Here is a 24,541-nt window from a genome sequence, read left to right on the forward strand (position 1 = left end):
CAGTTGAAGGAAACCGGCAGTTTGGTGGAGAAACCCCGTTCTGGTAGGCCATCAGTCAGTGACGAGTCTGTAGAGGCTATAAGGGATAGCTACCTAAGGAGCCCTAAAAAATCTGTGAGTCCACATCGAACTGCGCTGAATAGGTATGAAACTGGGAGAGTTTTCCTTTTATTTGGTGCAGATTTCACATTTCTATCGTCTTTTGTTGCTTTCTTGTGACCGGTCAAAAGTGCACCATGACTTTACGGACACACTGTATTTCTTGTAGAACTTCATTGTTCTAAAAAATTTCACTTGCAGCATTATCACTTTTCACTTCTTTGCTAACTTTCATTTTGTTGGCCAACATCATCTTTCAGTGAAAATATTACTCAGATTTTTTACTGGTGGACAAGAAGTTCAGACAACTGTAAGCTTTGCTGTCTGCATGTGAACTGAATATCAGATACACAGTGACTAATCACCAAGAACTTTGAAAGAAGAGACATGATTGGTCACTGATTATGATGCTCATCTGTTATTTATGTAGTGATTCATGGAGTGAAGAGCTACAGGCAAAATTTGTGTTTTTTGTGCAATAGTTCACAGCTAATATGCCACAGTTATTCAAATTTGAACTCTACTTAAGGATTGGTGTTATTTAACTAAACCACGATTACTGAAATTCAGGTATGTTGGAACCATTTATTTTTATTTATTCATTTTAGAGAGAGGAGAGAAAGAGACAGAGAGGAAGGGGGCAGGAGCAGGAAGCATCAACTCCCATATGTTCCTTGACCGGGCGAGCCCAGGGTTTCGAACCGGCAACCTCAGCATTCCAGGTCGATGCTTTATCCACTGCACCACCACAGGTCAGGCTGTTGGAACCATTTAAATAAACGATTGTCTGAATATTTTTATACTTGAAAATCTGTATTAATCACCTCTTAAACTTCTCTGCAACAAAAATGTACATGAATTAAATTTGTAATTGTTTTAGGTCCTTGATTCTTAAGTAATAAAAAAAATTATGGGCTTATTAACATTACAATTATTGTTATAATTTATCAAACAATAAATTCAATCAAGTAAAAATTTATCAAAAGTTATTTCAATCTGATGAATTGGGCTATGTTCTTTTTTTTTTGCCATTGATTTGAGGGCGGGGGGAGAGGAGGTAGGAAGGAGAGAGAGAGAGAAGCATCAACTTATTCCACTTGGTTGTGTACCCATTGACTACTTCTCACACGTGCCCTAAGGAGGGCTCCAACTAGTGACTTTGGATAGAGCTGGCACCCTCGGGAGCCAGCTGGCATCCCACTAGCCACTGGCCAGGGCTGGGCTACGTTCTTTTCACTTAGACAAGTGTTTTTTCCACGCAGACCGGTGGTTGAAAAACACTGATTTAAACTGTATATCTCTGGATGAGTATTGCCTATTGCTGGAATGAGAGTTTAGGATCAATGATATTCCTGTTTTTAATTTCTACAGGTATAATCCCTGGGAGAAAGTGTTCACACAGACAAGTAGATGGAATGAGAGAGATTTTATTAAAACAGTGCCACTTATTTTGTGGATTCTTTCCAAATTACTTGCCAAAAATGCTCTTTGACTTTTATTGAAAACAAGGAATTGGAAACCTTTTGACTTGCAAAAGCGCTTAGTACCCAGTCATTAGAATTTTCACTTTCTTAGAAACTGAAGAAGATACAAATATATAAAAGCAGATATAGTGTTCATGGATAGGGAAAATTAATATTGTTAACGTGTCCATACTATTCAAAGCAATCTATAAATTCAGTGCAAACCCTATCAAAATACCAATGGCATTTTTCACAGAACTAAAGCAAATAATCCTACAATTTATATGGACCCACAAAAGACTCCAAATAGCCACAGCAATCTTGAGAAAGAAGAATTTGGAGGTATTATACTGCCTGATATCAAACTATACTATAAGGCTATAGTAATCAAAACATGACCCTGGCTGGTTGGCTCAGCGGTAGAGCGTCAGCCTGGCATGCGGGGGTTCCCGGGTTTGATTCCCGGCCAGGGCACACAGGAGAAGCGCCCATTTGCTTCTCCACCCCCCACCCCCTCCTTTCTGTCTCTCTCTTCCCCTCCCGCAGCCAAGGCTCCATTGGAACAAAGATGGCCTGGGCGCTGGGGATGGCTCCTTGGCCTCTGCCCCAGGCGCTAGAGTGGCTCTGGTCGCGGCAGAGCAACCCCCCCCCCCCCCCCCCGGGGCAGAGCATCGCCCCCTGGTGGGCAGAGCGTCGCCCCTGGTGGGCGTGCCGGGTGGATCCCGGTCGGGCGCATGCGGGAGTCTGTCTGACTGTCTCTCCCCATTTCCAGCTTCAGAAAAAAACAAAACAAAACAAAAAAAAAACCAGCATGGTACTGGCAAAACACAGACCCACATATATTAATGGACCAGAAGTAAACCCATCCCTATATGGTCAATTAATATATGACAAAGGAGGCAAGAACATACAATGGGAGAAAGACAATACATTCAATAAATGGTGTTGGGAAAATTGGACAAATACATGCAAAAACTGAAATTAGACTACCTTCTTCCACCATATATAATAATAACCTCAAAAAGGATTATAGACATAAATGTAATACCCAAACTTCAAAATCCCTGGAAGAAAACACAGGCAGTAAACACTCTGACATTGCTCTTGGTAGTATTTTTTCTGATATATCTCCTCTGGGCAAGGGAAACAAAACAACAAATAAACAAATGGGACTACATCAAATTAAAAAGTTTTTGCACAGCAAGGGAAACCATCAACAAAACAAAAAGACAACCTACTGAATGGAAGATGATATTCACTAATGGTATATCCAGTAAAGGGGTTAATATCCAAAATTTATGAAGAATTCATACAACTCAACACCAAAAAAAACAGTGCAGTTGAAAAGTGGGTGAAAGACCTGAATAGACAATTCAGACATACAGATGACCAATCGACATCTGAAAAGATGCTCAACCATCAGAGAAAAGCATATTAAAACCACAATGAGATATCACCTCCCACATTTCAGAATGGCTATCATGAATAAATCCATAAACAACAAGTGTTGACAAGGACGTAGAGGAAAGAGAACCCTCGTGGACTGTTGGTGAGATTGCAAATTGGTGCAGCCATTAGGGAAAATGGTGTGGGAGTTCCTTAAAAAATTAAAAACAGAAAAAAATAATAAAATTAAATTAAAAACAGAACTATTTTATGACCCAGCAATTCCACTTCTGGGGGCTTTATTCAGAGAAATCCAGAACACTAATTTGAAAAGATATATGCACCCCTATATTTATTGCAGCATTATTTATAATAGCCAAGATATAGAAGCAATCTAAGTGCCCATCAATAGATGACTGGATAAAGAAGTAGGATATATGATATATACAATGGAATATTAGCCATAAAAAAGAAGGCAATCTTATCATTTGCAACAACAAAGATAGACCTAGAGGGTATTATGCTAAGTGAAATAAGTTAGAGAAAAACAAATACGGTAAGATTTCATAACATGTGGAATCTAAAAAACAAAAATTAACAAAACAGTAACAGACTCATAGCTGCAGAGAACAAACTGATGGTTGCCTGCTGAGAGGGGGTTGGAAGGCTGGGTGAAAAAGGCTAAGGGATTAAGAAATACAAATTGGTAGTTGCTAAATAGTCATGGAATGTAGAGTACAGCATAGGAAATATAGTCAAAGATATTGTAATAACTATGCATGGTGCCAGGTGAGTACTATACTTACCAGGAGCATCACTTCATAAGTTATATAAATGTTTAATCACTATGCTATACACCTGAAACTAATGTAAAATAATACCAAATGTCAACTATAATTGAAAAATTTTAAAAATAAAATAAATTCGGCCCTGGCTGGTTAGCTCAGCCAGTTAAAAGCCTCGTCCCCAAAAAACAGGGTTGTGGGTTTGATCTTTGGTCAGGACACACAGGAAGCAACCGATGAGGCCATGACTGAGTGTAACAACAAATGACTGCTTCCCTTCCCCCTCCCCCCCCCCCTCTTCCTTTCTCTGTCTCTCTAAGAATCAATCAATAAATTAGAAAAGTAAGCCCTGGCCGGACTGAAGCGTGGTCCTGGAGAGCATGGAAGTTGCTAGTTCAGTTTCCTGGTCAGGGCACATACAGGCACAGCTTGATGTTCCTGTCTTTCTCTCCCTGCTTCTCTTACCAAAAAAAAAAAAATCTTAAAAATGGGGGGGGGGGGTCAAAAAAAGAATGTTTACTTTCTCATTTTCTGGGAAGCATATCAAAAAGGTTTATCCAAGACATATCAACTTCCAGGCAGCCACATATACTTGTGCTAGTTCTGTATTGTCCAACTCCTGAGTACAGCATTCACACTGCATTCTTTTTGAGTGGAATGAGCTGGAATTGGGCCATGCACGACCTATAGAGCTATATGTTGTGGCCTTATAAATTATACCTCCTATTTTTTTAATTAATAGCAACTTGTTGAATCTAGTATGTAAATGAAGTATACAAAATTTCCTGTATATGTCTGCTATTTACACACATTGATGATATTGCAATTAGCGTATCAAACAATGACACAGCACTACTTAGTGGAAAGACATATTAATAAGATAAAAACAATAAACAAATAAATAAAGTTATTTTTAGCCTGGCGGTGGCGCAGTGGATAGAGCGTCGGACTGGGATGCAGAAGACCCAGGTTCAAGACCCCAAGGTCACCTGCTTGAGCGCAGGCTCATCTAGCTTGAGCAAAAAGCTCACCAGCTTGGACCAAAGGTCACTGGCTCGAGCAAGGGGTTACTCAGTCTGCTGCAGTCAAGGCACATATGAAAAAGCAATCAATGACCAACTAAGGTGTCGCAATGAAAAACTGATGATTGATGCTTCTCATCTCTCTCCATTCCTGTCTGCTGTTTGTCCCTATCTATCCCTCTCTCTGACTTTCTCTCTGTCCCTGTAAAAAAAAAAAAAAAAAAAAAAAAAAAAAAAAAAGTTATTTTTAGAAACCAAGAGTCTACTGAAAAGTGAAGTGGGATGTCAAATGGCATGTAAGTCCATGCCAAGCTTAGTATCTGCCAAGTGTCATTTATGTTTCATCTCCATGGTGGCTATTTATTTCCGTAAAGACTTGAATTCACAGATGTTACATTTGTTTTCTTGAACAGTGTGGTTAATTAATTTAATTTATGAATGCTAATTATATGTTTCTGAGTGCATCAAATATTTTAGCATTTGCATGGTCTCTTTGATAAGGCATGTGGGAAAGAGGAACTGCTGGCAATATCCTTCAGGACCTGCTCCTCTCTTGGCAAGTTGAGGCAGTCTAATGTATACTGATATACACTTTTTTTGGTCTTTATTTTAACTGATATGTCATTGACATATAACGATATATACCAGGGAACATTAGGCAATGGAAACAAAAGTTTTAATTTGTCTATACAGCAATCTGAAATAACCGCACAAATAAAAATATTAAATTTTGTTATTCAATAATCATTCAGTCCTGGCCGGATAGCTTGGTTGGTTAGCACAGTATCCTGATGCACAAAGTTTGCAGGTTCGAACCTTGGTCATTGCACATATAGGAACAGAGCTATGCTTCTATCTGTCTCTCCCTTCCTCTCTTTCTAAAATCAATAACTAAAAAATTTAGAAAAAGAATCATTCACTTATTACATGCAGTTATGATTCTAGAAGCTCCTGCTCTGAGTTAGCCAAAGCCTATATCATACTTTCTGCACATCAACCTTGTCATCATAGTCACAGTCATCTCCACACTTCAGTGACAAGCATGGAAAAAATGCCCTATCTTTAATGTCACATGGTATCCTTGAATGACAACACCAGTAACATCACTATTGATTGTGAAAGACAAACTGTCTATTATTGAAATTAACTACAAAATTCATAATTTTTAAAAAGATTTTATTTATTGATTTTACAAAGATGGGGGCGAGAAGTATCCAACTCACAGTTGTTTCACTTTCTGTTCATTGATTGTTATAGGTGCCTTGTAAGCCTAGGGTTTTGAACTGGCAACTTCAGTATTCCAGGTTGATGCTTTATCCACTGCGCCACCACAGGCCAGGCCCAAGTTCATAATTTTTTGAAGAAAGTTAATAAGATGCTAATTTTCAAACAGATTGTAAATATCCTTTCATTATAATAGCTAACATTTACACACCACGTCTTAAGTGCCTTCACATCTGTAACTTGATCTTTTCAATAACCTTGTTAGGTTGAAAAAGTATTCATTTCTTTTGTGTGTGTGTGTTTTACAGCTCAGAAAACTAAGGATCAGAAAAGGTTAGTAACTTGTTTAAAGTTACATGTTAGATAAATGGCAGAGATGAACCTTAAGCTGGAAACTAAATCTCATTTACTTTCCTTCTCTACCAAACTGTTTACCAGATGTTGGGATGTTAAACCTTTCATTATTCTCCAACTTTGGGTCCAACATATATTGTGCTATCTGAAAAACAAAACAAAACACCAATCCCTGATACCCTCGATTATAATGCAGATTCCTAGATATCCATCCCCCAGAAGTCTAGGTGGTGATTGTGGTTGTGGGGTGCTGCATAACCAGCATCCCACATAATTCAACTGAGATGGTCTGCCATGTGGAGCTAAAACCACTCAAATGAGAACAAACAGATGCTTTTTTTCCCCCCTCCAAATGTTGCTATAGCAAGAGATTCAGCCACCTACACTTACTTGCGTTTGGCAATGGCTCAAAGGCAGGCTGGGAATGGGAAAGTTTACATAAGAGTGAAAATAAGGGGAGGAAGGTCTTAGGTCCACTCTGATTGGAGTTTCGTGGCCTGGGAAATCTGTAGGCGGTCTATTAGAAGCAAAGGGTATTATATGTCATTGGTTTAGGAACCTATTGGTCTTTCTCTGGTGGTCCTGAGTTGGAAATAGGGGTATAAATAAGGAAGCTGGCAGTATTGACCTGTCCTGCCTGTTCTGGTCCAATAGCTTCAGAAATTGTGGTTTGGCTTCCTGGACTGCTTAGGTCATTCAGAGGTCTGTTGCTATATACAGTGTGGCCGTTATCCATTTGTATATTCTTTCTTTCAGACCCGTAAACACACTGGGTCTCTGGTGTTCCTTTCATCCAAGTCCGCTTCCTCCCTTAAGATGGCTGGACTCTAAATCCATGACGGCTGTCTATATTCACCGCTCTATTACCAGTGCCTCGCCCTATCAGGCACTCAATAAAATCCTACTTATAAATGAATGAATGAGAAATAAAAATATTTGATATTAGCTTTTGTTGGCACACACACAAATAAAGAACTTTCTGGGGTAGCACATGGACATTTTTATGTGATTGAACTGGTGACTCCTTCCAGTTACTCTGCTCTAAATAAGATAACCTGAATCCTTGGCTCTTTCTGTTCCCAGTTTATCTCAGAGCTTCCAGGTTAACCCATAGTGTGCAAATCAACCCCAGAGGCTCCCTCTTGGGTGCTCTGCTGAGGCGTTCGTGGGAAAGCCGCAGCTAATTCTGACATTTTGAAGACCTCAGTGCCAGACCTTCAGTTTTGCTGCATTCTCACTACACTTTCCCCTCCGCCTCTCCCCCTCCTTTAGAGCTGGACCTGGCTAGAGCTACTGAAGGAAAGGTAAAGGGAACCCCCTTCCCAGCTCTCATAGGTGCTCTTAAATCGGAACTGAAGAGAATTTGTCAAGAGAGAAAATGCTCGGGGGTATATGTGCTTGAGAGACAGCCCCCGAGGGAGGGGACAGGAAGCCGTCCCACCTGCCGCGGGGGGAGCCGCCCAGGAGGGGCTGCAGCGCGCGCCAGCCGTGCCGTTCCGCCCCGCCCCTGTCCGCAGCGGCCGCCACCTGGGAGCTCCGCGAGTGGCCCCGCGCCCAGATCTCGTGGGGGGCTGTTCGGTTGGAGGCGGGAGCAGCCAGGGCACCAAAATAGGAGCCGCTTGTGGGCTGAAGCTGCACTAGCAGGCAGCCTCCGCCGCGCCTCTTCCAAAGATGGTCAGAGGGTCCGGAGGCGCCTCCGCCCCCGCTCGCCGCTAACTGCGGGCCATTACCGCGTCCCCAAGCTGCCGCCGGAGGTAGGTGCGGGGCCGCCCCGCCGCCCCAGGCCTGCGGGCGGGAGAGCGGGACCGAGCGCGGGAGAGTGAGGCCGCAGCGCCTCGGGAGCCCGCCCGCGGCAGAGGCGCGGAGACAATGGCCGCGGCGCCGGGCCGGGCTGAGCGGGGCGCCCGCGGCGCCCTCCCCACACCTGCGAGGCGGCCAGGGCCGAGGGCCGGGGGCACCTGGCGCCCGGGAGCCGAGTCCCCGCGCCAGGCCCCGGGGCGGGGCGGCCGGTCTGCGGCGGGAAGCCGGGCCCAGGCGCGGGCCCAGGCTCGGCGTGCGGAAACCCCTGCGGCACCGCGGGGGAGGGGACGCGGAGTCGGGCGCCCTGGCGCGCCGCTTTCCTTTATCTCCTTCCTTCAGCGGAAAGGCACAGGGTTTCCCTTTTCCGAGACTACTTGTCTCATTATATTTCGATCATCCCTCTCTTGGCATCTGCAAGTTACGTGAAAGGGAAAAAGGCTGAATGGGGATCGAACCGAGGACGGCTCCCCAGTTGAATGGGGTAACCCCTCGGACGCTTGGCCTGTCTCTGGGGCCGCCTGTGCGGGAGAGACTGGAGACTGGCTATTTGGGGTAGGAAATCAATGCTTTTCTTCTAGAATGGACTATTGAAAAATCCGGGACTATCGAAAAATGCGCGGGCTTTATTTCAGGCTCCGAACTGCCCTGAATTTAAATTGACCATTATATCAATTACGAAATAGTCTATCCACATTTTGCATTTACAGTGCCGAACTTAGTCTAGTTTGGGAGTGTGTTTGATGCTAATCAATCACTTTAATGATCAGAACATTTAGTATTGATTTGAGGTAATATGCAAAATTGAAAAACGTGTATTGTTTCATATTTATTGCAGCCATGGCTCTAAAAGGACAAGAAGATTATATTTACCTTTTCAAGGATTCAGCGCATCCGGTGGATTTTCTGGATGCATTCAAAACATTTTACTTGGATGGATTATTTACTGATATTACCCTTCAGTGTCCTTCAGGCATAATTTTCCATTGTCACCGGGCTGTTTTAGCTGCTTGCAGCAATTATTTTAAGGCAATGTTCACAGCTGACATGAAAGAAAAATTTAAAAGTAAAATAAAAATATCTGGCATCCACCATGATATTTTGGAAGGTCTTGTAAATTATGCATACACTTCCCAAATTGAAATAACTAAAAGAAATGTTCAAAGCCTGCTGGAAGCGGCAGATCTGCTACAGTTCCTCTCAGTAAAGAAAGCTTGTGAGCAGTTTTTGGTAAGACACCTGGATATTGATAATTGTATTGGAATGCACTCCTTTGCAGAATTTCATGTGTGTCCAGAACTAGAGAAGGAATCTCAAAGAATTCTGTGTTCAAGGTTTAAGGAAGTATGGCAACAAGAAGAATTTCTGGAAATCAGCCTTGAAAAGTTTCTCTTTATCTTGTCCAGAAAGAATCTCAGTGTTTGGAAAGAAGAAGCTATCATAGAGCCTGTTATTAAGTGGACTGCTTATGATGTAGAAAATCGAGCTGAATGCCTGTACAATCTACTAAGCTATATCAACATAGATATAGATCCAGTGTATTTAAAAACAGCTTTAGGCCTTCAAAGAAGCTGCTTACTAACCGAAAATAAGATACGGTCTCTAATATACAATGCTTTGAATCCCATGCATAAAGAGATTTCCCAGAGGTCCACAGCCACAATGTATATCATTGGAGGCTATTACTGGCATCCTTTATCAGAGGTTCACATATGGGATCCTTTGACAAATGTTTGGATTCAAGGAGCAGAAATACCGGATTATACGAGAGAGAGCTATGGTGTTACTTGTTTGGGACCCAACATTTATGTAACCGGGGGTTACAGGACAGATAACATAGAAGCTCTTGACACAATGTGGATCTATAACAGTGAAAGTGATGAATGGACGGAAGGTTTGCCAATGCTCAACGCCAGGTATTACCACTGTGCAGTCACCTTGGGTGGCTGTGTCTATGCTTTAGGTGGTTACAGAAAAGGAGCTCCAGCAGAAGAGGCCGAGTTCTATGATCCATTAAAAGAGAAATGGATTCCCATTGCAAACATGATTAAAGGTAAGTGCAGATTTTGTTTATTCTGTATTCTTTAGGTGTTTGAGGTTAGGCCAGTGGTCTTGCTTCTCTTGCAAATAACTTTAAAAGGAATTTATCACTTTGGAATGGTATTTAGGAATTATAGATTATACAAATAATATTGTGCAGAATATTCCAAATAAAAACATAGTGTAGCACTCCCCAACTTGTCTGAGCTTTACATACTTAGAATACTCTACTCAGGCTCCAAATACTTATATTAGAAACCAGTATAATTCATTTGTCTTAGTTTACAACCTATTTTGAACCTTAAGAATTTACATTTAAGTCAAAGACTAAATAGAGAAAGCTGGGTAGTTTTATTTGCGCTTGTTTATTTATATTGGCTGTTCTTGAAAATGAACCCTTTTTTCTTAAAATTTTTATTTATTGATTTTAGAGAGAGAGGAAGGAAGAGAGAGGGAGAGAGAAACATCGATTTGTTGTTCCGTCTATCTGTGCATTTATTGGTTGACTGTTGTATGTGCCCTGAGCGGGGATGGAACCTGCAACCCTGGCGTGTGGGGACGACGCTCCAACCAGCCGAGCTACCTGACCAGGGCTGAATGCTTTTTTTTTTATTCTTTTAAATATTCAGCTTTTTCCTCTTATTATCTGATCTTCTTTTAAAAGGTCTTTCATTAAAACCTTGAAAGGTTTGGTCCCTGTTGGGTGTAACAAATTACATTCTCTCAAAAACTAGAGACAGTCTGCTTTTGTGATTCAAGTCTTGTCTCCTAGTGTTAAAGAGCGAGGCAGATCCCATACCTCCCCTCTGTGGCCCGCAGAGCCAGGCATGCTATTGGGTCTCAGTATCTGGCTGATAAACACTGTATTTTCTGCTGTCTGGTACGAGGATTAGGCTTGCTTTCTTTCCCTCCCACTGGAAAAAAAGGTTAAACTGGAATCTTTCTTAATTACATTTATTCATTGGTGCCGGGGAGTTGCACAAAGACAATTGGTAGGTTGTTACCAAATTTCTGTCATTTTATCCCAAATGTTTCTTCCCAGGCCTTTCTATTTCTTTTTCAGCCGTCGTGAGGGTGTGGGAATCTGACCTGGCCTGACCTGGTGAGATCCTTGGAGGCCAAGCAGGAAGCCTGAGAGGCAGAGTAGTCTTGTGATCAGGCACACTGCTTCTGAAGTCAGGCTGCCCGCTCGGGGACTCGTCCTTTCTCCTCACTTGCTGCTGAGCTGGGAGGATTGTGTAGTCTCCCTGTGCTTCAGTTTTGCCGTCTGTACAGTGGGGGTGGCAGTATGTAGTTCAGGCATTTGAGAGAATTAAATGAACTTATGCATGTGATATGCTTAGAACAGTGTCTAAAACAGTAAGCACTCGGTGTTATGCATTGTTGTCATGAATGTCATTGTAGAAGAACATGTCAGCTTTGATAGGACAGAATTATTATTCTTATTAAATCATGACCACTCTCCTGTATGCCCAAAGGCTCAGCAGTGGTTGGTAGGGTGGGAGCAGGTGGCTTCAAGCCCACGGCTGTTGCTGCTCTGGTTCTTTACTCTGCCTAGTGTGACCCCCACTTACAGATTCCCGTTCCCTTCTCCAAGGTGGTTCTGAATGTCCTGACTCCTCTTTTGTAAAAGGAACAAGGACCTTGCAAATATTTTAGCAGTGATTGTAAACCTCGATACATTTCTGCCTGTTTCTTTCATTTTTCTTTTTTTTTTTCCTTAAGATTTTATTTAGCATGACCAGGTCACCACCTGGTCATGGCTGGAGCATTGGCTTGGGACGCTGAGGACCCAGGTTCGAAACTCCGACGTTGCGGGCTTGAGTGTGGGATCATAGAGATGACCCCGTGGTCGCTGGCTTGAACCCAAGGTTGCTGGCTTCATCCACCCTGGTCAAGGCACATAGGAGAGAACAGTCGATGAACAACTAAGGTGCCGCAACAGAAAAGAAAAATGATTACTGACTTTACAGAGAGAGGAAGAGTGGGGGATTGAGAAGTATCAGCTCCTAGTTGCTTCACTTTAGTTCATTCATTGCCTCTTCTGGTATGTGCCTTGACTGGGCAAAGCCAGGATTTTGAACCAGCACCTTCAGCATTCCAGGTCGACGCTCCATCCAGTGTGCTACCTAAGGCCAGTCTCTGCCTCTGCCTCTGTTTCTTAATGATGAGATAAGTTTCGGTGATTTTGTAGTTTATATTATATTTCTTTGAAGATGGAAATTTACTACTTTACTGGAATTTTGTTAAATCATTTGAAGCAGTGCTTGCTGAAAATAAAATGCTGCCCTGGTGTGCCCACCCTGAGAGAAAGCCACCTGTGTTCTTGACTGACCCTGAGAAGAATGGGAGACCCTCATGCCAAGGCCGTCTCCCACCTGCCCCCTGGCTCTGAAAGTTCAAAGTTTTATACCTTTAACTTGAAGTTTTGATTCCTGATTATATCTAATCATCCCAGGAAAGGGTAACATTTTGTCAGTTATGTGCAGTTTGGGCTGGTTCTGATGATAAAACAAACTCCTGCTGAGCTTTAGTTTCCCATTTTTATGTAGAAAGTTTAACGTTATTTTTTCCAGTTTGTTTTATTTTATAGTCTTGAAGTGAACTAACTAGCTTCTTTCCCTGGTAATGAGAGAGAGCTTAAACTGAGTAATGTCAAATTTCAAATTCATTTCCTTTTTTGGTTGAGGGAGGTACAGAGAAGAAATAAATAGATGGCTGTTTAGGAACTTCTAATCCCCCCCCCTCATCTTAACTGCCCTGCTTGCAAATTCACTTTTGTTTTGAAATAGAAATGACAAGGAGATTGAACTGCACCTGCCATGGAACAGTGCTAAGTAAAACTTGTTCCCAAGATTAAGCTGACATTTCCACTAAAATGAGCCTCGTCCTCGTTCTTCCTCTCTGGTTCTCTGCGGAAACCGTTCTCTCTTCCTGCTTATTTTTCTGTGCCATCAGTGCTTCCCAGTTTTCTGAGCTCAGGACCTCAGAATCCATCTTGTCTCCAACTCAGTCGGTCGTCACGTCCCGTTTTACCTGTGTCTCTTGCCTCCGTGTACCTTCCTCTGTGCCCAAGACCCCTTTTAACTCAGGCCCTCATCACTTCTCACCTGGACCAGTTCTACCCTTCTACCTTTGAAGTCCTTCCCTTCCTTTGTTGAAAACCCTTAAAAATCCTGCTGCATTAAGTCCAGATTACTTAGCTGAGCTTCAGGATTCTTTGCCACATGGCTCCAACTTACCCTGCCAGTTTTAATTCCCCAAGGACAGCCCCTAGGTGTGCCACCTTCCCTTCCGGGGTGGCAGAGTCAAAATAGCTACTTGAACTGACCAGTGAGCCTTTTGCACTTGCCTTGCCCTCACGAGGGATGGCTTCCTCTCTCCTTTACCTGCTAAAGTCCTACCTGCTAAGGCCCAAATCAAATGTTGCCGTTTCCCGGCCTGGCCAGGTAGCTCAGCTGGTTGGAGTGTCATCAGGTGCACCAGTGTTGCAAGTTTGATCCCCAGTCAGGGAACATGCAGGAATCGACCAGTTGATGCAATGAATGGATGGAACAACAAATCATTGTGTGTTTTTTCTCTCTCTCTCTCCCTTTTTCTCTCTCTAAAATCAATAAATAAGAATGAAAAACATTATTTTTGCCATCTCCTACCATGATTTTCTTAGAAGCATTGTCTCCTTGCTCTGCATAGTCACAGTGGTACCCTGTGTTTTTGTTATTTATGTAACTGTCTCGCCTTCTTTTATTTATTTATTTATTTATTTAATTTTTTTTTTTCTCGAAGCTAGAAACGGGGAGGCAGTCAGACAGACTCCCACATGCGCCCGACGGGATCCACCCGGCATGCCCACCAAGGGCGATGCCCTGCCCATCTTGGGGCGTTGCTCTGCCACAATCAGAGCAATTCTAGCACCTGAGGCAGAGGCCACAGAGTCATCCTCAGCGCCCGGGCAAACTTTGCTCCAGTGGAGCCTTGGCTGCGGGAGGGGAAGAGAGAGACAGAGAAGAAGGAGAGGGGGAGGGGTGGAGAAGCAGATGGGCGCTTCTCCTGTGTGCCCTGGTCGGGAATCGAACCTGGGACTCCTGCATGCCCGGCCGACGCTCTACCACTGAGCCAACCGGCCAGGGCCACTGTCCCACCTTCTTTTAAAAGAATGCAAAGAACCTTTCTTTTTCATTCTTCTAACCTTCATAGCACCGAGTACAGGGCTTTACATCTACTATCAGTAATAACAAAAAGAATACAATATTCTGAAAATGTGATTTTAATTAACACACAGGTGTGGGAAATGCTACTGCCTGTGTCTTACATGAAGTTATCTATGTCATTGGTGGACACTGTGGCTACAGAGGAAGCTGCACCTATGACAAGGTCCAGAGCTACAATTCCGATATCAACGAATGGAGTCTTATCACCTCTAGTCCTCATCCAGGTAACAAAATACTGTCTCAATAGTACATGTTGTAATATACCATAATTTTCGCTCCATAAGAGGCACCTGACCATAAGACACACCTTAGGGTTTTAAGGAGGAAAATAAGAAAAAATATATTCTGAACATATGGTGTGTTAAAATATTTAATAAAATACCGTATTTTTTGCTCCATAAGATGCACGGACATTTTTCCCTCCACCTTTGGAAGGGCAAGAAAGTGCGTCTTGTGGAGTGAAAAATACGGTAGCTTATCAGTAGGAGGGGTGACTAAAAATGGACTAAATGCTAAAATTATAGTAGGCTACATATAAGTGTAATTAAAAGGCTTAAAATATTTGTGTCCATGTGACAATAATCACAATTTAGATTATTCAGGTTAGATCACATCTACAAATACTTTCATGTCTTTCATGTCTTTACACAGCACACATTTTAAGCCTGTGTGATTAAAAGTAGTAGATAGAACGTTGACCCAGGATGCTGAGGTCTCCAGCTTGATCACGTGCTTGCCAGCTTGAGTACATCACCATGATCTCAAGGTCATTGGCTCGAGCGAGGGGTCACTGGTTTGTCTTGAGCGTCACTCCCCCATTAAGGCAACATATGAGAACCAATCAATGAACAACTAAAGTGCAGCAACTACAAGTTGATGCTTCTCATCTCTCTCCTCCCTCTCTTTCTTCCTAAAAGAGAAAAAAAGAAATTCACTGATTATTTTTTGTGTTTCCTATTTCTTTGTTATGTGCTTTCTTTCATTTACCTGTTTTATATAAAACCATTTATAGACAAGTGAAAAGCATTCATCTGTCAAATAGTTGGGAAGGGTACCTATTGATTCAGTTCGGCAGGAGATGCTTTCTTCTTTTAGAAGCATGCTCTTTCTGGGTTTCAGTAGCTAATTAAGCACTCCCTCCTACAATGTGCAGAGCCTTATGTTGGCCTTGCTTTAACGATCCTAAAGGGGACGTATATCTGCTCAAAAGGAATGGCAAGCTTTCTGTGGTGTCTTTTGTTCTTTGATTTTTCTCTTTAAGCATAAGCTATATCCTCTTACAGTTATGCCTTGCATTTAAGTTTATTTTGTTAGGAAAGATCATATCACCAAATCACCATACTATGAGTTTTTTTCCACATAGCATCAGGCTTCTTTCTGTGTGGGTTGCTGGAGAGCGTAATTGAAATTCGTAAGCTGGAACCATCTGCGAGGTAATAGTAACAGCTTACTCTGAGCACTTTTCATAGGCCAGTTATTGACTAAGCACTTTGCATGTAATATTACCTTAAATTCTAACTACAACCCTGTGAGTAGGTATTGTTTACCTCTGTTACATATTTGGAAATGGAGGCTTAGAAAGGATAGGTAACTTTGCCAAGGTCACGCAATTTGGAAGCGATAGACCAGGATTCTGTTCAGGCAGTCTGATTGCGTAAACTGTGCTACAACTACTAAGCAGCCTGTCTCTCCTTAAGGGAGCAGGCTGTCCTGCTTTTGACCAGTGCAGCTACAGATACCCGTACAGCATGTAAGTCATCCCACAGTTCCGGTAGAGAACATCTGAATAAGGTGCTGCATCTCCATAGATGTCATGGGCTTTGCATAAGAAGAGACTTTAGCCACAGGCTGTCCTGACTCAGCAGACATCATAGAATGGGTAGATTCTGTTTCCTAGTAGCCCATATGTATTATTCCAGACTCCCCCCACTCTCCATATGGCCAATGACGTTATGATGGAAATAATAATAGCTTATATCGAGTAATAGCTAACATTTATTCAGTATGTGCCAGACCCTAACTATTCCAATAATTTTACGTGTATTAATTTATGTAAACCTCACAGCAATCCTGTGAGCTTGGTGCTACTATTATCTCATTTATTATTTTATTATCTAAGGCACACAGTAAATAAATTGTCCACGGTCAGTCAGCTAGTGCTTATTAGAGGTAAGGTTTGACAATACACTGTTATCTCATTTGATCCTCATGTTAACCTGAAGAGTTAGCTATTACTTTGATTTAGCTTTACAAAGAAAATCCAGTATATGAAAAGTCAGAATAACGAAGTAAAGGGAAGTTATTGACATTATAAATATTATATATTTCATAAACTGCTTCTTTTAAAAATACCCCATAGCATGTTCAAATTGCACATAACTTATTCACTGCATGAGAGTCTGTCGACGAGACTTAAGTCCAATGTGAAAAGCCAGGACAAATTGAAAAGTCAAATATGAAACTACAGTATAAATCAGTGAGAACTTATCATTCCATTTGGAAAGTTTGTTTTTAATTTTTCTGTTAATTTGAGAGAGAGAGAAAGGAGGGGGGAGAGAGAAGCATCAACTCGTTCTATAGTTCTATTTAATTGTGCACTCATTGACTTTTTTTGTGTGTGTGTGTGTGTTTTTTTCAGAGACAGAGAGAGGGGGATAGATAGGGACAGACAGACAGGAACTGAGAGAGATGAGAAGCATTAATCATTAGTTTTTCATTGCACATTGCAACACCTTAGTTGTTCATTGATTGCTTTCTCATATGTGCCTTGACCGCAGGCCTTCAGCAAACCGAGTAACCCCTTGCTTGAGCCGGCGACCTTGGGTCCAAGCTGGTGAGCTTTGCTCAAACCAGCTGAGCCCGCGCTCAAGTGGGCGACCTCAGGGTCTCGAACCTGGGTTCTTCACATCCCAGTTCAGTGCTCTATCCACTGTGCCACTGCCTGGTCAGGCTGACTGTTTTTCATATGTGCCCTGACCAGATATTAAACCCGTGGCCTCGGTGTATCAGGACAATTCTTGATACACTGAGCCACCCGGCCAGGGCCTGTTTGTAAAGTTTTGATTTACATTGGCCTTTTCCCTGAAGTAATATAAGAAACAAAGTTACCAAATTAGCACCCTACATGGTATATTCTGTTTGGCCTGGGCAGTGTTTAAAATATTTTTAATTGGCTTGTTACTAATATTTAAAATTCAGGAGATTTCACACACACACAAAAAATCACTATTTCTGGCCTTAGAAAAATTGGTAGAACTGGCAACCTTGGATCATATTCCTTCCTGGGAGCAAGCACTGGGCCTTGTAGTGGCTGTTGCCTTTAAATGAGGCTTGTGTGCTCTGTGTCCTCACAGTCTCTCCCGTTCTCGTTACTTCACAGAAGTACAGGCCATGCTGTTGTCTTTGCCCCTAGCCTGCTTCATGTCACTAGTATGTTATCTCCTTAGCCCTTATTGGCATTTGGATCTACAGCTTCTGAATTATAGCAAGGCGTGCAGCTTCGCATTCTAGGGGCACTTCCTGAAGAACACAGATGTCAGTGTCGACCCTGCCTTATAGCTGTATTGCTTAGATTACAAAGAAATAACTGTTATTTTAAAAACATGACATAAGTGTTATCTTTTTTTCTTAACGTCTTAAAGGGGAGTAGTTTTGTGTAGTTGAAAACAAGGGACTATAATTCCATTAAATTCAAGATAATATTTATTGAAATGACCTTGGGAAAGACATTTTAGCTGTTATGTAAGGTACAGAGGTGATGAAGGGATCGCTTCTACTGCTATAGGAACTCAGAATCTAATAGCAAACATACATTTATAGCAGGAATACAGGACAATCTTACAAATAAGTGCTATTGAAATTGAGGGTAGAGAGAGCTTGAGGCTAGTTAAGGAGAACCTGGAAGCTTCCAGAAGTAGGTTGTTATGATTTAGGCCTTAAAGAAAGGCTGCAGTTAAGGAACTTAGTTTTTGAGGAAGGGTTTTCTGGCAGAAAGTTCGCCAGTGAAGGCAGGCAGACGGGAAAGTTCCAGGTTTATTCCAGTGCCTGGGAGTAGATACATGTGAGTGGGTTGTAAGAGGGTAGAATGAGAGACTGGATGGGAAAGTTCCGTTGAGTGCTATCATGGAGGGCTTCGAATGGCAGGAGAATTTTGAAAATAGAAAACTATCAGAGGTTTCAGAGAAAGAATGTGAGGTATGATCAGTTCTAGTTTTAAGAAGAGAGCTCCTTTTAGAATGGATTGGGAGAACGCTGGCAGTGAGATCTACGAAGACTGTTTAAGAAACCAGATGGGAAGGGCTGAAGCCTGAAGAGGTAGGAGTAGAAAACGGACAGGTGTGAGGAACGTTGTCCATCTGACGTTGATTGAATTGGTAGTGATTGCTGTCTTGACTGATTAGACACAGGAGGGAGAGAAAGGAGTTGACAGTCGTTCCAGGGTCTCTGGCTGGTTGACTGGAAGATGGGGGGAGCGCTGAAGGACAGCCAATAGGAAGGGAGAAGTAGGGAGAGGATGAGCTTAGTTTTCTAGTTCTGTGAGGAACTCGTTGGATAGCCCAGAGGAGCTGCCCAGAAAGCAACAGGAATTGTGGGTCCGTAGCTCAGGAGGAAGAATGCAGCCAAGTATAGATCTGGGAGTTGTTTGGTTGACTGTGGGTTCGGGGATGAAGGAGATGTCTTGGGAGGGTGAGGCCAAGAATATAGCTATGTGCAGAACCTTGGGAAATAGCATTAGATAAGGGATGAGCTGAGGAAGGAGAGTACGTGAAGAACAGGGAGAAGCTGTAAGTGATATAGGAGAAAACCTGTGAATTTGACAAGCAGGGTAATCTGTGTGACAGCTGTGGCAACAGACACTACCAATTGCCTGCCCCTGGTGACAGGGATAGCAGCTAAGACCAGTTACCTAGAACATCTTCATGTCAGAGGGACTCTGCTGCTACCGTCTTTTACACATAGGTGTGGAATAAAAGGTGTCTGTGCTGTAAGAAAAGTCCCAGAAGGCTAGTAGTGGTCTGAGAATCAGTTCTTCCCCGACATCCTGCAAAGGCAGCTGAAGGATGACCTGAGAGCATGGCAGGTAATAGGGGATGGATTTTATGGCTCAGCGTGTGATGGTGTGTGCTGTAATACTCTGTTTTTGTGTACTTAGTTGTAAAGGATTATTACAGCAGCACCCTAAGGATATCTCTTTTATTTTGTTATCCTAATACAATCTGTTTTTTTTTCTTTTTAATAGAGTATGGATTGTGTTCAGTTCCATTTGAAAGTAAGCTCTATCTAGTTGGTGGACAAACTACAATCACGGAATGCTATGACCCTGAACAAAATGAATGGAGAGAGATAGCTCCCATGATGGAAAGAAGGATGGAGTGTGGTGCCGTCATCATGAATGGATGTATTTATGTCACTGGAGGATATTCCTATTCAAAGGGAACGTATCTTCAGAGCATTGAAAAGTATGATCCAGATCTTAACAAGTGGGAAATAGTGGGTAATCTTCCAAGTGCCATGCGGTCCCACGGATGTGTCTGTGTGTATAATGTCTGATTGAATTTATAGAAATGATCAAGTAATTACTATGTTGGGGTGTAATAAAAAATGCAGGGCTTGGAGTCCCTTGCTTGTTCTTGTGACCTGACACATAATAGGTAAATTCTCATTTTTAACCCCCACTCTACACCCCAACCCAGTGATTAATGGTCAAGAAAAGTCTTATGTATATTTACAGTTGAATCAGTAGGGTTAACATCTATAATCTCTGCTTTTCCAAGGTAGTATGGACACTTGGTGGTAAAAGGTGAAATGCCTTTGTAGTGAATTTTTTCTCCTGGTAGCATGAACACTGGGTTTAGATCAGAATCATTCTTTGGAATGAAATATCTCTTATGACCCTGTAATGTAATAGGCAGTGTACATTAAGATCCATTTAGCTAGGAAGGAATTTGAAATTTAAGGAGGGAATTTTCTCTACCTCTATAAAATCAACACTTAAAAATTTTTTTATCACCTTTAGAATTATTAGAATATGGACTTACTTAAAGTCTAGGTTTATTTCCCTGTTTTATGTATAATTTATTGTTGTTCTTTATTTACTAACAGATAGACAAGATACTGTTTAAAAGATAACTTGAGAGTTTATACACTAAATTTAAAAGAGTAGCAAATCTGAAAAATTTCAGAGGAACTAGTCAAACATTGGCTGATAGTAAGAACTTTTTAATTTTTAGCTTTGATATAAATCACTAGATTAGCTATCTTTAGTTTAAGCATGGTAGAAAATCCTTTTTATTCTTAAGTATAGACAAGTCTGAATATAAAATTGAATGTTAGAGCCAGAACCCGTTTCGAACAGTTGGGATATAGTAGAAAATACCTCAATGAGAAGTGTTTGCGTTCATTTCCCGCCACTACCACTAACTAGACTGTGTGACTTGGATTGAGTCACTTAACCTGTCTTCAGTACCCAACCCATGCACACTGGCACTTTGGGTCATAGGTACCTGGATGTGGCTCCTCATAATCCTTGGGGCAGCCAGAGGTGGCCTGGGTGGCCAGAGATTCTGGGCCCAAAACTCCCTTGTCCACTTTCTGTAAATGTCTACCTGTGCCATAACTTGAGAAAGGTTGGGAAGCATTGCTTCAATTAACTCATCTAAACCTTTAGTAATCTGTTAGACCACCTATCCACAACCTTCATTTTTTAAAGAGACAGTAATTATTTTTAACTTTTAATATGGAAGCTTAAAATGACCTAGCATTTTTTTTTTTAATTTGAGAAAGAAACTTTGATACATTCACTTTATACAGCATTTTAAATAGCTGCAACCCTTTGGGATTGCAACATGGTACTACATAGAAACAAACATAAAAATGCCCATATCTTTGCCCATAAATTCTACTTCTAAAGAATAGTATAAAAGCAAAACAAACCAAAAAAGGTAAATGCATGAGGATGTTTATGTCTGTATTACTTATAACAGCAAAAAATTGGAAATGATCTACATGTCAATGAAAAAACTGGGCTAATAAAAATAGTGAAATATAATGCCATTAAGATAATTATTTGGAAGACGAGAAACATGGACATGTTTGTAATTTAGCAAGCAAAATAAGCACAATATAAAATAGGCACACTATGATTGTGACTTTGTAAAATCTTTATGCGTGTGGAAGGTAATATGCAAAACTGAAATACTGAAATTCATTGTGTTAATGTAGGAGGATATGGAATGATTTTTAATTTATTTAAATGTTGTTCTTTAATACTACTTTGTATTTTCAATAAAAATAAATAAATCACTGTGTATGTGGTAAAACTGCTTGAATTTGGACCAGTTGAGTTGAAAGACAGTCTGAATTATGAAACACCTGAATTATATAGATTATTTCATTAGATAATTGAATTACAGACTATTTTATTGCTTTCAAGAACATTAAGCAATTAATGCTGGACTAATATATTGCCTCTTCATTCTTTAGATATTTGTTTTATGGAATAGATGAGAACAATTGCACTCACCTTCTCCTTTTAACTTGTGTAGGTTCTATAAAATTCTGACTCAAGTCCAACCTCTGGCAATATTTTCCTGACTGTTGGAGCCGCAGTAAATGCCCATGGTCACATTTAAAGGATTCATCATTTATATATGCACAGCATGACTCTTAGCTAGTTTTAAGATCATAGATCATATCTTAGTATTCTCAAGGTCTAGCATTTCATTTGTATATCCAGCATACTTTTTTTTAAAGGATGATGGTATCAATTATTTTTACAAAAAAGCATTTGGAGGTGCTTGAAGGATCTTGAAATAGTTTTCGATCTGAGGTGTATTAATTTGCAGCTTCAATTTTCTTTAAAATTCTTTTTTGCTGTTGATTTGTGCACACAAGAAAGAATTAAGAAAGGTAAACATTTGTCAAAATATTCAAAGTTCCAAATTACTCTAGTATGAACGATAAATATTTTACTATAATTGAATGCAAGCTGTTGCTATAAGAAGGCAAAGACTATTTTGCGAAATAATTAAAACCGTGGAGATGGCCCGACCAGGCGGTGACACAGTGAATAGAGGGACGACCTGGGATGCTGAGAAACCGGGTTCAAAGCCCTGAGGTTGCTTGCTTGAGCATGGGCTCACCAGCTTGAGGCAGGGTTGCCGGCTTGAGCGTGATATCATAGACATGACCCCATGGTTGCTGGCTTGAGCTCAAGGTCACTGCCTTGAGTTTGGGGTCACTGGTTTCAGCTGGAGCCCCTCAGTGAAGGCACATATGAGAAAGCAATTGATAAACAACTAAGGTGCCAAAACTATGAGATGATGCTTCTCATCTCTCTCCCTTTATGTATGTCTGTCCCTGTCTATCTGTCTTGTACTAAAAAATAAAAAAACTGGAGATGATTTTAAGCATGACTAAAGAGGACTCAGTATCCAAATTTTAAAAATGGCTGTTTCTCATTATTAGTTTTTAAGTGCCTCTTTTTTTTTAAAATTTTTTTTATAGTTTTTTAAAATTATTTATTTATTCATTTTTTAGAGAGGAGAGGGAGAGACAGAGAGAGAGAGAGAGAGAGAAGGAGGAGAGACAGAGAGTGAGGAGAGACAGAGAGAGAGAGAAGGGGGGAGGAGCTGGAAGCATCAACTCCCATTTGTGCCTTGACCAGGCAAGCCCAGGGTTTCGAACTGGCGACCTCAGCATTTCCAGGTCGACGCTTTATCCACTGCACCACCACAGGTCAGGCCTCACTATTCTTAGTTTTTAGTTTTAACTGAAATAGAATCAACATCTAGGGTACTTGCTTAAAGGCACATTAGCCTTTGTTTTCACATTCAGGTAAATATATGCTGTGTTATGGACTGAATGCTTGTGTCCAACAAAATTTATAGGTTGAAGCGCTTTCTCCCAATGCAAATGTATTTGGAGATAGGACCCGTATGGAAATAATTAAAGTTAAATGAGGTCATAAATGTAGGGCCCTGATCCTGATAGGATTAATGTCATTATAAGACACCAGAAAACTTTCTCTCCCCACCATGGGGGACACATTGAAAAGGCAGCCTTCTGCAAGCCAGAGAGAGTCCTCATCAGAACTCGACCATGGTGGCACTCTGATCTCAGACTTCCAACCTCAGAACTGGAAAAAATCTTAGTAAGGCACCCAATCGATGGTATTTTGTTGTGGCAGCCTGAGCTGATGAATACTGCCTGCAGAGGGTATAGCCCTTCATATGATCTGGCGTAGGTGCTGGAGCAGCTAGCAGTAGACCCTCTTCCCCAAAATTATTTTCCTTTCCTAACTCCTCCCACATAAAGCAAAGTAAACACCTGTTTTATTAGTCTGAAAACAAATTATAATTACAGCTTTATTTCTTAGGTTATAGTCAATGCAGTTAGGGCAGCAATTTTCAACTTTTTTCAATCTTACGGCACACAAACTAAAATATGTGGCACACCCAAATATACATTTTTTGTTGCCTATCTGACAAAAAATAGGTAGAATTTATACTCATTTACACCGGATAGATACTGTGTTGGCTGTTGTCATTTTTTATTTGACAATCTAAGGGGAAAGAGGTCAATGCCCCTGACTAAATAGTCAGACATGCTTGTTTTAAAAATTCTTGGAGCACATCTGTTGGAAGTCAACTGAGATAGGTTTCTTTTTATTCTTTTCCAAGTTGAGGGGAGATAGACTTCCACATGCACCCTGACTGGGATCCACCTGGCAAGCACTGTCTGGGGCCAATGATCTACCCATCTGTGGCCATGCTTGCAACTGAGCTATTTTTAGCACCTGAGTTGGAGGTGCCACGGATCTGTCCTAGCCATCCTCAGTCTTGGGGCAATATGTTCGAGCCAATGGAGCCATGGTTGTGGGAGGGGAAGAGAGAGAAAGACAAGGGGGGAGGAGAGGAGAAGCAAATGGTTTTTTCTCCTGTGTGCCCTGACTGGAAATCAAACCTGGGATGTCCACACACCAGGCCAACACTCTACCACTAAGCCAACTGGCCAGTGCTGAGTTAGAGGTTTCTATCTGCCTTGTTCTCCCAGAGACCATGTCTGTACTGATGCCCTAACTTTTTCCCTATGGAACACTTACACTTGGGCTATTATAGCACCTCACCCCCATCCACAGTGATCAGTCCAGATATATGGTT

General features: G+C 41.5%; 1 protein-coding gene across 1 annotated transcript; it reads left to right on the plus strand.

Annotated features, from left to right (window-relative positions):
* The first annotated feature begins 7,822 nt into the window (after nt 1-7,822).
* KLHL23 (kelch like family member 23) lies at nt 7,823-21,678 on the plus strand. The gene is made up of 4 exons (XM_066345624.1): nt 7,823-8,087; nt 8,969-10,183; nt 14,453-14,605; nt 19,621-21,678. The coding sequence occupies exons 2-4, from the start codon at nt 8,971-8,973 to the stop codon at nt 19,929-19,931; spliced, it is 1,677 nt and encodes a 558-aa protein (XP_066201721.1). The 5' UTR covers nt 7,823-8,087; nt 8,969-8,970; the 3' UTR covers nt 19,932-21,678.
* Nucleotides 21,679-24,541: the final 2,863 nt, after the last annotated feature.

Source organism: Saccopteryx leptura, chromosome 7 (genome assembly GCF_036850995.1).
Source record: "Saccopteryx leptura isolate mSacLep1 chromosome 7, mSacLep1_pri_phased_curated, whole genome shotgun sequence".
Taxonomy (NCBI): Eukaryota; Metazoa; Chordata; class Mammalia; order Chiroptera; family Emballonuridae; genus Saccopteryx; species Saccopteryx leptura.